General features: G+C 41.0%; 1 protein-coding gene across 2 annotated transcripts in view; it reads left to right on the top strand.

The window, feature by feature from the left end:
* Positions 1-12091, top strand: part of SAMD5 (sterile alpha motif domain containing 5) — a 55877-nt gene extending 43786 nt beyond the window's left edge. Inside the window, exons 2-3 of one of the 2 annotated variants that reach the window (XR_006818464.1) lie at positions 6780-7009; positions 10256-12091. Coding sequence is in view for 1 of the 2 variants with exons in the window: in XM_046006843.1 (XP_045862799.1) it covers positions 6780-6842 (63 nt within the window). In the remaining variant the exon portion in view is untranslated. Of the gene's footprint in view, positions 1-6779; positions 8397-10255 lie in introns of those variants that run through there. The other variant, XM_046006843.1, reaches the window with a different exon arrangement.
* The last annotated feature ends 2737 nt before the right edge of the window (positions 12092-14828 follow it).

The following is a 14828-nucleotide window of genomic DNA, read 5'->3' as shown; positions in this document are numbered from 1 at the left end:
AAAGAGAGATGGAGAGATGAAGACCCTTAAAGTGAGCAGCCGGTGAGTTTGGTTAGAAACAGACATTACTGTAGAACAAACGTGTTCCAAAATTGCTATTGCTATGTTGAAATCTAATACCCAGTATGATGGTATTTGGAGGTGGAGCTTTTGGAAGGTGGTTGGGTGATGAGGGTAAAGCACCAAGATGGGATGGGTGCCTTTATAAAAGGTCCCCCAGAAAGCTCCCTCACCCCTTCTGTCATGTGAGGCCATGGCAAGAAGATGGTGTCTCTGAACCAAGAAGACGGCCTTCACTAGACACTGAATCTGTGGGTGCCTTGACCTTGGACTTCCCAGGCTCCAGAAATGTGAGAAATTTCTTTTGTTTATGAACCAGCCAGTCTCTGGTATTCTGTTCTATCAGTCCACATGGACTGAGACAGTCATCAACGGGACTTTCATCAAGAGATGCACCAAAGGGGCGCCTGGGTGGCTTAGTCGGTTAAGCCTCTGCCTTCAGCTCAGGTCATGATCCCAGGGTCCTGGGTTCCAGCCCCACATCCAGCTCTCTGCTCAGCGGGGAGTCTGCTTCTCCCTTTACCTCTGCTTGCAGCTCCCCCTGTTTGTGCTTCCCCCGCCCCCATCAGATGAATAAATAAATCTGAAATAAAACAAAAGAAAAAAACCACCAAATGTGTTAGGAAGGCCTGCATTAGAGGACAGAACATTGACACGCAGCACATTCTAGCATTTATCCTTATTTCTCTTCTGGATTTGTATCAGTCATTTCTAGGCCTGTGTCCTGATCACTATTTGGGGTGGTATTTGGAGACTTTGAAGAGTAAACAGAACTCTAAAAGCCCATTTTACTCTAATTCCATGTATAGTCAAATGCAGTGCAGCTGTCATGGTGACCTCGTGTCACAGTCCCCCGGTGGCTGTCTCAGACTTCTTCCCTCTCCTTAAAGCCCTACCCTGCCCCTCTCACCCCTCACTGTGCAGATAGCCTCCGCTTGGTGCTTGCTGAGAACCTAGCAGTTCCTTGCACATGAGCTCCTTCCCTTTCTGTCCTTCCCATCAGAATGTCCTGGCATCTTTGCCCATCTGTTCTTTCCCTCGATTTCTGATGAAAAATGACCCCTCTCCCCTCTAAGAATAATCCCTCCCCTGGGTAGCTACTCTTATCTCAAGTAATAATTTTGATCCCATAATTACCCTTTTGTTTTCCAGCATTTGGTCTCTCTCCGTGGAATCCTTGCACTCACTCTGTAAATATACCTTAGTGCCCTCTTTGTTCTTAAAAACACTGTCCCCTCCAGCTACCATTTCTCCTTCTTTAACTGTACTGTTCAGCTTCTTCAGAGTTCAGTGACCTAGCCTCAGCTGCGTGTTGTGACAGCTGTTAATTATTATAAAATTATTGAAAGAACAATACAGAACTCCCAATCGTTAAATCTTGATAATTTCTTCCTGGTAGAGATAAAATGTTGTTCTAAGTCTAGGCAGTGAGGAGGTCTAAGGCCTCTGAGCCTTGTCTCCTGGAGCTTGCTACCACTCAGACCACAACCCTGTGCGGTGTTCTCGGTGTGGGGGAATTTCGCATATTCAGAATGTTCAATGATGAGTCTCACGGAGTGATTTTTAGAAATCGGGAATTTGCGTAGCTATTCTGTTGGGAAGATTATAAAATCAGTTAATGCCCTGTGGCTAGTATAAACAAAGACACTTTTATGTTTTAACCTCTGAATTTGTTCCTGAGAGTTTGCTGAATAATAAGCGGGTAGGAAAATTTCCAGCCTCCCGGTATACTTTCCATTTGCTGAAAACCTGCAGATAAGTCCTGAGTGAAGTTTAGAACCCATGTGGGTCGAGAGGAGGGAGTGAGAAGCGTGCGTGTGCAGTTTATTTTAGCCTACTGGATTTTTTTTCAGGAACTGGGTAGTAAATTGGTACTTTGCAGGGACACACCACAGATGAAGACAGATAGGAGAACTGAACAGAAGAGTTTATATAGCATCTGGGGGTTTGTGTTAAAAGTAAAAAAACAAACAAACAAAACAAAAACAAACAAAAAACCCCCCCAATATACGTAGATCATTCTGGATTAGGTCAAACATTTTTTAGTCTTGGACAAAAAGTCCCTGGGAAATCTGCCCTGTACGATTCCTCTAGCAGAAGAAGGACATGGAAGCCAGCTAATTTTATAACAGAGAGGGCATCCTCCAGCTTAGTGGGGTCTGGGAGGTGGCTTTGGCCTTCCCTACGGGACCCCCGGAAGCCTTTTGAGGAACGGAAAGGTGACCATTACTGGTGGAGTGGATATATATCGAAAAGTTTTTCTCTGTTGTATACACAAAGGAAAATATGCTCCCAGCTGACTTGCTAGACTAGTCTTTTCCGTAGGAACTTAGTTTACTGAGAAATTGTACATAAAAATTATACTGTGGATGATTCAGTCAATCAGCAGTAGTGTATATATTCCCACTGGAGATACAAAGAAGTATGCAGTGCGTTTCTGCGCTTGGAGAAGTTTAGAGTTAAAATGAAGCTGGATTGAAGCCCCTCTCTTCTAAGCCAATTCTAACCATCCTGGGTTCCATAATGAGAGGCAATGTGTTGTGGCCGCGTGTTGGTAAACTTAGCTTGAGAAAGTCATGACATAAAAAAAACCTTTCTGTCTTGTCACTGGACCACCCACAGATTCAGCTTTGTCCCCCTTGTGTCATCCAGAAGGAGAGAAGGTAATATTTGTACCATGAATCTTAATTTTTCCTTATGAGATGGTCGTCCCCCGCCCTTGTAAGGAATTATATGGGATATTAATGTACACTCACTAGTTGTGTGTGTTTATCCCAGCAACCAAATGCAGAGATTTTCTGTCTCTTGATTCTACATCTACTATGGAGCTCTATCCTTTAGAATAATAACACAACAGAGAAATAATTTTTATACAGGGTAGCCTTCATATAACTCTGATTGTCTTTAGTTAGTGGGGAAAAATCCCAAGCTAAAAAGAGTAACAGACTTGAAATCAGTTAAAATTCAGAATAATCACCTGAGGAAAAAAATGTAATCTCATAAATCTTCATTTTTAACCACAGGACAATAGCCTCTTTATTCATTCAGTAAATTTTGCTGCCCCTCTCTGTTTCTCAGATTGGAAGTCTAACATAGATTAGAATTGGCAAATATCTGTGAAATGAAAGAATTTCCCCACTTCCCCTCCCCTTTTCCATAATAGGACGAATATAACTGAGAAAGTCAGAGTTCAGTTCAAGAATTAGGTTTGTGTAGCCCTAATATAAGAACTCTGCTTGACACTGTTTTTATTTTATTTTATTTTATTTCTTTTCAGTCTTCCAAAATTCATTGTTTATACACAACACCCAGTACTTGATCAAAGACAGGTAGGGGGAGAATGAGGCCACTGAGCTAAGAAACCTTTTTTTTTTTTCAATTTTTTTTTTTAACAGTGTTTCCCTAGAAATAGGGAGATACAAGTTGGCACATTACCCCCCCCCCCCAAAAAAAAACCAAAACAAAAAAAAACAAAATAAAACAAAACAAAACTACTGGCTTTCATTATTCACAAGAGCAAGACTCCAGGAGCACTGATAGAACCAAAAATATAACCTGCTGTTTATTGTACCTGAGGTTGGCTTTCATGATTTTGAGAAAGGACCAGAGTTGAGATAATGCCATGCATGATTTTTTTGTCAACCTAGTACTGTATCCAAAGAAGCCTTTTGATAGATACATATAAGCAGATTATTAGAGAGCTTCTCTCTTGGTAGGCATATCCCAGATAATTTAGAGGGGGAAAGGAAGTATGAAAAAAGCATGGTGAGGTGAGAGCAGCTCTGTGGAATGAGGCCAGCCTGGCGGTGCCTGTCTGCCCCTAAGACTTAAACTTACAGCTGTTTTCTCCCTAAAGCCAGCTAGAACTTTAAAAACCTGTTCATTTCTATTCCGCACAAAGAGTGGGATCTATCAGGCGACGTTTCCTTGCGATCATGTGGCCGCGTGCACTCGGCTCATTACTGTTCTGCGAGACTGTTCTTGCATCGTGAAAACTCTCCCTGACCCAACTGTGGAGAGCCTGTTTGTCTGCCTCCCACCTTCTCCCCAAAGAACGGAAAATAGCCAAATGCAAGGCTGGGCTTGTTTAATGAACGTGATTTGTTTTTGTTGAACCAAAGGTGCAGGAGGTTTCGCAGGCCGTCAGCTTGATGCTAGATTTGTGAATGATTCTGCGGTCCACATCTTTAGAGGGGTTTAATACGGAGGTGTCTGTGCTTACTGGTGATAACCTGTCCAAAGGCATTTTCTTTACTTTCAGAGATTCCTAGAATAAAAATGACCTTTTAAAGGTAGATGAGACCATCTTTCTGACATCCAGAGCTCTATCTAGCATGGGCAGGCATCTGAGAATCTTCCATTTAATAAGATTGTCTTTACCATGTGGCCTCTTCCTTCCCTCTGTGACTCTTCCTTGATCCTGGCTGTGGTCCTCCTGCCACCTCAGAGACCCGTAATTCTGTGACCTGAGGAGCTTTCTGTTTTTTCTCTCTCTCTCTCTCTCTCTCTTTTTTTTTCAGTGCCTTCTCTTGCACTGTATTGACTAATACAGTTTTTGGTGGAATGCCTTTTCATTCATTCACCTGTTTCAGCATTAGAAACTGAACCTCCTTGAGGTGCCTGGATGGCTCAGTCGGTGAGGCATCTGACTCTTGATTTTGGCTCAGGTCATGAGCTCAGGGTCATGGGATGGAGCCCTGAGGCAGGCTTTGTGCTCAGCATAGAGTCTGCTTGGGATTCTCTCTCTCTCTCTCTCCCCTCTGCCCCTCCCCCTGCTCGTATGCCCTTTCTGTTTCTCTCAAATAAATAAATTAATTTTTTTTTTTAAAAGGAGTCTTGCCTTCTTTATATTAGGGTGACTTCCCTCCTCTACAAACTTCCCCTTGTTCCCCGCTGAAAAGTTAGTCAAAACAGATTGAACATTACTTTTCCACAGTTTGTAACTGAAGGTGATTTTAATAGAGGCACTGGCTTAGATATGAGTTTGTTTGAGTGACTTTTTGAATTTAGTAATTAGTGGTACAATATTATTACTTAGTAATATAGAAAAAAAAGACTCATAAAGATCTTGATTCCCTGGAGAATAGATAGTAACACTTTTTCCTGAGCATGGATATTAACACTTTTTCTCCATTTAGATATAATTGCTGGATGATACTACCCAAACTAATTAATAATGACATATTAGCTAACATATTGCCATCAGCAGGTGGCTATTTGAACAGGGGTGAAAATGGCATGTGCTAAAACAAATTGTTGTACCCTAGAGAAATGTGCAGAATTATTTTTTAAAAAGATTGTCTTTTAATGGTGTCTGCAATGTGGTTCTCCCCCCCCCCCGCCCCCCACTTAACACAGCTTTAAGAGATGAAACTGGGGTAAGACTGGAGAGATAGCAACTAGAAACACAAAACAAAAGACCGCAAAATTGATTCAACCTTTATCAAAAGCTTTTCGAATTGGAAAACAAAATGAAACAAGCCAACAGTGGAGTCCAAGTGACACAGTCCGCCTGTCAGATCAGAAATCACACAGAAGACTCAGGACCCCTCCTCCTACCATCGCGCTCTCTTGCTTGCTTCCTCCCCTCTCTCTGTTCTCGATCTGTCAGGGGATTTGGGGCAAACGGCAACATATGGGCAGGAAACTGTAATCTGTGGGCTGGCTTTCAGTTTCTGAGGCATCACCGTGACAGCGAAGGGGTTAAAACTGTCAACACCTATCAGAGCTTGGCGATAATTAGTGTAATAGCAAGCCCAGAACATTGGCACAGATGACCACACCACAACAAATGAATTCTACCAGGGTCCTGCTTCGTGGGGAGTCATTCTTCCTTTCTTCCAGCTCACGCGCAACTCTGCTTTTTAAATGCCTATGTGAAGAAAGTTGCTGTTTATGCGTACAAATGATTCTGGTTAAAGATGATTGTTAATCTTTTTTATTTCAGAAAGTGCTCTTTGAATTAGTGCTTGCAGATAGATCTGTACCCTCTGAGCACAAGACAGGTGGCCTGTAAAATGTCTCCAAGTGTGTCGATGCTTGCTTGCTCTGTTAACCAAGGATGCTCGGATGTCATAGGGAGGGGTGTGATTTAGGGAGACAAACTGTTGCACGATATACTTTTCACTAATATATATTTTTTACTTTCTTGTTCTTACAAGAACCATAAAAGGAAAAACAGAACCTTTTTAAACAAGACAGGTTGGAAAAGAATAAAATACATTTTTCATTTAGTAACTTCAAGGAGAAAATGGATAGATAAAAAACAGAGACTTAAAGCGGTTTTTTTCAGGGATGCCTGGGTGGCTCAGTTGGTTAAGCGTCTGCCTTCATCTAAGAACATGATCCCAGGGTCCTGGGATCGAGTCCTGCACTGGCCTCCTTCCTCAGCAGGAGCTTGCTTCTCCTTCTGTCTGCCACTCCTCCTGCTTGTGCTTGCACTCTCTGTCTCTCTCTCTCTCTGACAAATAAAGTCTTTAAAAATGCTGTTTTTTCAGAAGTCCGTGTGGTAACCAGAAAGGGACAATTGTGACTTAAAAATAGGAGCAGCAGTTGGTAGAGCATGTGACTCTTGATCTCGGGGTCGTGAGTTCGAGCCCCACACTGGGGGGTCAAGTTTACTTAAAAAAAAAAAAAATAGGAGCAGGAACCCATGATGGACTAGGGGAAGAATGGGTAAAGGAGAAACCTCAATAACCCCGATATGTTCAAATCCACAGGTCCCAATGGCTGGCATCCTAGAGTACTTAATGAATTGGCCGAAGTCATCACAGAACCGCTAGATATCATTTTTGAGAACTCGTGGAGGACTCATGAGGTGCCTGAAGACTGGAAATGGGCATATTTAGAAACTTCTTTCAAAAAGGGAAATGGATGATGACCCTGGAAATACTCTACAGCTTAACTTTTTGCTTGGAAAAATTCTGGAATAATCAACTTAGTACACTAGGTAACTAACTTATAATAGCTAGAAACAAGGTAGTAAAAACATCATACATGAAGAGCTACCGAGTTTGGTTTTGAGATCAGGTCTTGTGCCTGTTTGGGGGATCCTTCCCTCCATTCTCTGAATTCTTGATGAAAATAAATGAGGTTGGCTGAGGCGTTTGGGTGATAACTAATTTTAAGTGTAATTCAAGACAAAAAGCAGGTTTCTGGCATTGGCCCATCATTGCATCATTTCCATATGAGCCTTTAACTTGAGAATTAGGGCCTTTACTTTTATATTTTAGCATACATCCTTTTTTTTTTTTTTCGCTCCATATAGGACCGTACTTTCATGGGTTGAGATATTTTATATGATTCTCTATAGAATAGTTTGGTGACAGAACTCTTATTTTAAAGGTGTTTTTCATAGTTATTCATGTATAGGTAGGATCATAGAGCTGATGAATTGAGGAACATCGGCAAGGGGAAAGAGTTTGTTCTGACTTTCTAGTGTTTAATCTGAAGTGTAGTGTTAGGACCAGGAATGGTATCTTGCTCTCACAGACAGCTGAGCAAGATCAGCTGTGTAACTTGATCTCAGGTTTTCCTCACTCCTTGGGGACTGTCATGGCCATTGCTGTGCTCCATCCTCCTCCCCCCACCCCAATCAGGTTTCTGATGTCAGGCCCAAGAGGGCAGGGAGGTCGCAGGGAGGTCAGCAGTGGCAGCCATTAGGAACCCTGCATAACCATAGCCCCAAAAGAGAGTAGAATAGAGTTGGGGAAGGACATCAAGACATATTTGGAGTCTTTCTAATTCTTACTGTGCCTGCCTTTGGCTGTGGGTAGTTTTATTTCCCGCTTAGAAAATGCAGCCATGTTGATGGGACCAAAAAAAGTAATTGAAAGGAAATTATCAAAGAAGGTCCACGTATGCCACAGGCTCAGGGGGTAGGGGTGGGGGCATGGCTAGGCAGCTTCAGACAGCCCATGAGCCATTAGTCTGTTATAGAATCTTTCCTGCGCTACTTGGAAGTGCACACGATCTGCTAAAGTTTACCTCAGTATTGTGAAGCTCAAGAGTAGGAAACTCCCAAAGGAGAAGCATCTTATGTTCATTTTCTTCCTGGTGCGTGCTAGTCTCTAGGTGAGCAGTTTAGGTCTCCAAGGTCTTTAAAAATGTAAGGTTTACATAGTTTATCTACTTCTAGAGATTAATTTTGATGCCGTAAAATCAGTCTCATTCTTAAATGCAAATGCAAGGAAATGAAGCTTGCAAGCATGTATAAATGGTCCTTTAAACTGGAGGTAGCTTGCAGATAAGTAAGGATTAGACTCCAATCAACCTTTCATTTTTTTTTTTTAATTTTTAAATTTTTTTCAAGTGAACCAGAGTCTTTCAGATTTCCAGGCTGGATTTTTTCTTTCTTTATTTCCTTTTTTTTTTTTTTTCAAGATTTTATTTATGTATTTGACAGAGATCACAAGTAGGCAGAGAGGCAGGCAGAGAGAGAAGAGGAAGCAGGCTCCCCACTGAGCAGAGAGCCCAACGTGGGGCTCGATCCCAGGACTCTGGGATCATGACCTGAGCCAAAGGCAGAGGCTTTAACCCACTGAGCCACCCAGGAGTCTCTGGGCTGGACTTTTCTTAAGGAGTGGGGGGTCTGGATAGATTAGAGATATAATTTATTGTGATAATAAATGGCTTTCTGTTCAAGACCCCATTTCCAGGTGCAGCGTCTGTGGCAGATTTATTTCACAGATGTGCATTTATATGCATTTGTTGAACTGTTGCTAGAAAGAACCCAATATCTGAAAAATCTATTATTTTCACCATTGGCATTATAATGCAATCCACTGCAACCAAGAAAAGGGACTCTGGTCATTTCAAGTTTTATTTTCTATTTGTGTAATATCTAAGTGCAGTTAGCTTGCTGAATTTTGGATCTTTTGGTGTCTGCTATTGGAATTTGAAAATAATGACCTTTTAACTAAATTAAGAGTCACAATCTAGAATGCTGAGTCAGCCAATGGACTTGAAAGACTTCTTACCTAAAGCCAGAGAGAGAAAGCTTTAAGCAGAGAAGTATTAAAGGAACCCCTCAGTTCCTTTTGCATCAAATCAAGGTCAGGCTTGAAAGGTTAGAAGATTAGAGAAAGGAAGTAGTCTTACCATGGATTGTATCTGAAGACAATTACTGTTAGGATGAGTAATTTTTTAATAGCATTTTAAATTTTATCTAACATTCATGATATCCTTAATAGGGAAAGGTAAATGAAGTTTCTGAGGGACACATACGTTATCAGAACTAGAGGAGCATCTTGATTTGTATTTCCTAGAACATCAAGAGACATTAAGTAGAGACTTTTACTTCATAACACTGAGGAATTTGGAGGAGTATAGTAAAATTTTTGTTCAGTTTATCTTTTAACAAAATTTTGGGGGTGAGGAAAGAAAGATTTTATTTATATAAGATATCTCTTGGTTCAGGGGCACCTGGATGGCTCAGTGGTTAAGCGTCTGCCTTAGGCTTGGGCCATGGTCTCAGGGTCCTGGGATTGAGCCCCGCATTGGAATCTCTGCTCAGCAGGGAACCTGCTTCCCTCTCTCTCTGCCTGCCTCTGCCTACTTGTGATCTCTCTCTCTGTCAAATAAATAAATAAAATCTTTAAAAAAAAAAAAGAAAAAAAAAGATATTTCTTGGTTCAGGATATGCAAGGTCTCCTTCCCACCAAAGGAACTGAAGCAAATTAGAATAGCTGTACTCAAGTGGTTTCTTTGTCCTGAGAAACTTACAGCATCTTGGTGGTGTAAAATCAACAAAAACAGTAAGCCTTGAGTTTTTACTTTGGAGCTTCTCGGTTCTTAGTTCAGATTTTGGAATCATGTTGATTGCCTCCTCAGGTGGTGAATCTGACTACAGATTATATAGAATATATAATATTCTATAGTCTATTCTATAGAATATAGACTACAGTGTAGCAACTCGTCAAAAGCTTTTTATCCTTGTCCATAAAACAGGGAAAATAAATACCTCCTATAGTTCTATATCAAGCCACATCAAACAGCTGCAGAGTTCTTGGCCTGGTGCTTGACACTTAGTAGGTGCTGAGCACCTTTCTCCCTTCCCTTCTTTACCGTGACCTTCCTTCTTTCCTCCTATATGAAAGAGATTACCTTAAAACTGACATCAAAACTCAAGCATAAATTGATGTGTCCTTATTGCTACCTTCAACCCACTAAATAAAGCCCCATTGCTTTCTTTTAGAAAGGAGAGAAAGGTTACAGTGGCCACTCACAGCAGGAGTTCACTGAATGTTTATTGACTGAATGAAAAGAATGTGATTTTTTAAAAACAATGAGCAAATGTGTAAGGCCAGCACTTTTCAAGGCTGGGGAAATAATCACATAGACATATATGAAGGTATTTCTTCAACTTTCTTCTTTTTTACAGCTTTGGGTTTATAAAGTTGGTGTACTGATAGTGAGGAGCATTTGTGTATTTTCATCTGATTTTATGACTGTGATTTACAAATTCGGAGTGCAAGTCGGCATTCCCCCGTAGGTTCTTCTGGGAAAAATCTAGCCAAGATACCAAGCAGATGCTGCACAGTCTTCTATGTGAAGAGAAACCAGATGTACCAGGGGCTAGGAAGCACCTGCCAGAAAACTGAGATGAGCGTATCTGGATTGTTCTCTGTGAAGAGTCTAAGCACCATAAACAGGTTCCTTGCATGGGCATTGATGAATAACAAAAAGAGAAGTTAAAGAAAATGACATTTTTAGACAAAATATTAGATTTATGTAACTTTTTACATGTAATATTAAATTAGGTATCAAAACATCATGTTCAGGCAGATAGGAGATTTCTGAATCTCAAAAGTAAATAAAGGATGAAGAGTAAAATAATATGTCCAGAGACATATATACAAGACATGAGCCAGAGTCAACCTGAAATTGTCAGTTCTCTATTCAGACCAAGGGCCAAGTACGGGGAGGGCTTAGAATTCAGTCAGCTCACAACTGTGCTTTGAGTAGTTATAATAGATGCTGTATTAAACATAGTAAGTTGTGTAGAGCAGAGCAAATCAGCAAGGTTTACTGGTTTAGAATTTTCTCATTTTGCTCTTAGCAATCTCAGTGGTTGTTGGTTAGATATTCCTACCTCAGATATTTTATACTACCAGATTCTTTGGAAAATACTCTTTAGCTTCATATTATTATCTCTAAGGATATAAAATCAAATTTCTACTCCATGATCATTGTTTTAGATATGTCTGTGAAAGGCAAAACAAACAAACAAACAAAAACACACAAATACCCAAAAATGACACAGTAGTTCAGAAAAATGAATAACTTTTCTTTTTCCTACCAACATAGATATTCTCCTTTAAATTGTTTAAATGCCTGGCAATGAAGTTTTGTTTTCTTATTACTGCTGTTAAAAGATAAATTTTAGAAGAAAATGGGAGGTTAAATTCCACATTAAGAGCTGGGTGGTGGTGTTTTTTTTGTTTGTTTGTTTTTGACAATTTGGCCAACATTTCTTCCATTGGAACAAAGAAAGTAAGTCAGCTTTTCAGCATTAAGATGAAAAGTGTCTTTTATAGATGCATTCTGCGTCATGCCCTTTGTCAGATGAATTTTCCTTTATTACTCCAAAAATAAAATGCTGAATTGAGTATCTTGAGGGCAAAGTGGTGTAGTAATTGGGGCAAATGGTATAAATTCTATTGCAGTTGTTGCCTGTTCTCTAAGCTTAACAATTTTCTGAGATACTCTTTGGGTTTCTAGAGCTATTATTCATGGAAAAGTTCCGCCTTACAGAAATGTGTGCATAGGTCCAAATAATCATGTGTACATCCAAGTAGCCGAGCACAGATTCATTCTAAATAAAAGCTACACTTTGGTTTTTGTAAATGTAATTGCAACTGACACTTTTTTCTCCCCCTTTTGTTAATTGTTTTTAAAAGGGACTATATGAGAAGGCTCTATTAAAAGCTTACTTGGAACACCATTCTGAACCACGGATTGTATGCCCATGCAGCGCCGTGATTTGCAAACATATGTCCACCCTTCAATAAATGTTATGGTTTTCACAGCGGTTCCGCCTTGGCCTCTTTTGTGATTGTTTTCCATTCTGATGAATGGCATAGAGTATGTGTGTTGTTGAAATTGACGATGTATAAATGTTTGCAGTAAAGGAGCATTATGGTTAGCATGGGAAATCAGAGTTCCAACTTGAAAGAAAGGAAAAAGCAAGCCTCCTCACACTCCGTGCAAAATGCAAATAAATCATTATGATGTGTGCTTGGATGCTTTTGTGTGATTGTTACATGTGTCTGTGCTGTGGCTTTCTCCCCCGCTCCCCACTTCTGACTAAAAAGTACCCCCGAGGGTGATTGGCTGTAATTTTGTGCCAGTAATTTCTGCTCACCAGAACGGAAGGTGGGGTGGCGGGACATATTCGCTGGTAGGCGGGGTCACATGTGGAGTTTTTGCCGTGGCTCCTGCAGCCTTTAATATCTATCACCCAAACATGGTTGTGATTTGTCCACAGATAAGTGACATCTCGGGGGGTCACTAGATCTGGAGGCTATTAGACTCGAATCCCGGCCTCGCCGCTTGCTGGCTTCAGGAATTTGAGCAAATGGAATAAATAAACAGAGACCTTAGCACAATCATTAGCCCAGACTAAGCAACCCCCAAACCTTAATTCAAAAAAGTTTTGTAGTCATGTTACGGGTTCTGCGTGCATGACATCACATATGACCTGTTTGGTGATGATGAGCGGCTGTTTTTATTCCCACCAAATGCAAGGGGAGCAGAAAGTAAATTTAAAGCAAGAGAGACGTGGAGTAAATATTAGGAAGAAATATGTCAACATGAGGATTTTAGAAGTGAAAAGTTACCCAGGGAGAGCATAATCTGATTCGGAAATTGTGTAGTGAAGACACAGAGCAGGCAAGAGTTTGTGCCGTGCCCACAGTCACACGCTGGCTTCTGACTGACCCTCTAAGTCCCGGCTTTTTGTCTCAGATTCCAGGAAGTATACCTAATGGGATCTGTGGCATCTTCAAAAGAGACCTGTCTTTCTAGTCTGGACTTAATTTCAACTTAGATCCATGGCTTTTGAGTCACAGCCTCAGAACGCTGATTCACACCCTTAAACTCCGCACAGCCCAGGGGGCTCTGCGCGAGCCCCCAGTGTGGTATGAAAACCTCATCCTTCAGCTCGGAAATCTGATGCTTCAAGTCTTCCTTCATCTATCAGGCGTATTTAGAAAATTCAAAGATATTGGTAGGAAGCACCAATTTTTTTTTTTTTAAATGGAAAGTTGCATGCATGAAGTAGAAATCTCAAGAAAGGAGTGTTTGATAAGGAATGGGATGGTTTATATCATTAATAAAATCACTTCACATAAGGCAGCTTTGAAAGTCTTTCATCTGAATCTGGAAAATGAATACCTTCTAGTCTCATTCCAGGCCATATGCTGCTCCACTGAGGATTCTGTAATTTAAAAGAGGACTCTTGAACAATTTTAAATGAAAAACTAACCTTTTTCCCCTCTTCGAGTTACCCCGAGGACAGAGTGTATTCGTGTAATTATTGGCCAAGCTCCTCCACTTTAAAATATATCCATGTACCATTAACAGGATGTCTGTGCAATGTCATCTGTTTCTCGGTTGAATAACGAGCGCCAGTTGCCAGCTGTATATACTCAGGGCACATTCTTTTATGTCTGTTGAGCTCCATCAATTGAACTTCAACTTCATTTTGTAAATTAATCAATGCACATAACCACATTGACAAAAATAGGCATTTTTAAAAAGATTTTATTTATTTATTTGAAAGAGAGAAACAGAGTGAGAGAGAGCATGAGAGGGAAGGTCAGAGGGAGAAGCAGACTCCCCATGGAGCTGGGAGCCTGATGTGGGACTCGATCCCAGCACTCTGGGATTATGACCTGAGCTGAAGACAGTCGCTTAACCAACTGAGCCACCCAGGTGTCCCAAAAAATAACCATTTTGAGTGAAGAATACACACTGAGTTTTTTCTAATTTTTACTACACCTCAGAAGCCCTCACGGCAGGGTTGGCTTTCCTGGTGAGCGGCTGTCCAGTCATGCACTTCCACACCTTTGCTGCTGTCCTGTCTGTGACAGTGGCCAGTGAGCATCACTGCCTAGACACACCTGCGAAGGGCTCAGGCAACCGTATCTGAGTAATAGCACCTTCTCCGGAAGAAAGTTCCAGAATGCCGTGGTCTGGTTTTTACTGTGACTCGCACAAGGCTGTGAGCCCATGTGGTCTGCCCCAACTCAGGGCGCAACGATTGTCCTTCCCTAGTCGCTGGTGCATTTTCTGGCATTCCATGGTTGCAGGCATTCTGTAATATATTTGAATGAATGAAGGACTAAATGAACTTTCTCGCAAACCTGCGGAAACCGAACCCTGAAGTTGTGTGAGTTGGCCGTAGCAGGGTATTTCCTGGTTTTAGAGAACCCCAAGGAACACTGTGGTCTTTGTGTGGGGAGGCAAGCATGCCTTTCACCTCAAAGCCCTGCCAACCAGGTTTCTTTTGATCAGAAGTTCACCTTGGACATGGTTGTGTTGTGAGTCAGGTCCTATGACCTTCCTGTAGTCTTTCGTGTAAAATGATAAATGCAAATATTTTTTAAAAAATAAAAGTATACATATTCATGTAGGTTTTCCAGGAATATATTGAATGTTGTCATTTGTGAAGGCACATGAAAATACTAAAATGACACACTTATTTGAATTATAGTTTTCTTTTGGCCATATTTTCCTCATCTGAATTGTGAGAGAGGGATATCATC

This window comes from Meles meles, chromosome 5 (genome assembly GCF_922984935.1).
Source record: "Meles meles chromosome 5, mMelMel3.1 paternal haplotype, whole genome shotgun sequence".
NCBI classification, from domain to species: domain Eukaryota; kingdom Metazoa; phylum Chordata; class Mammalia; order Carnivora; family Mustelidae; genus Meles; species Meles meles.
Note: the sequence above shows the minus strand (reverse complement) of the source record. Positions and strands in the feature narration are given on the sequence as shown.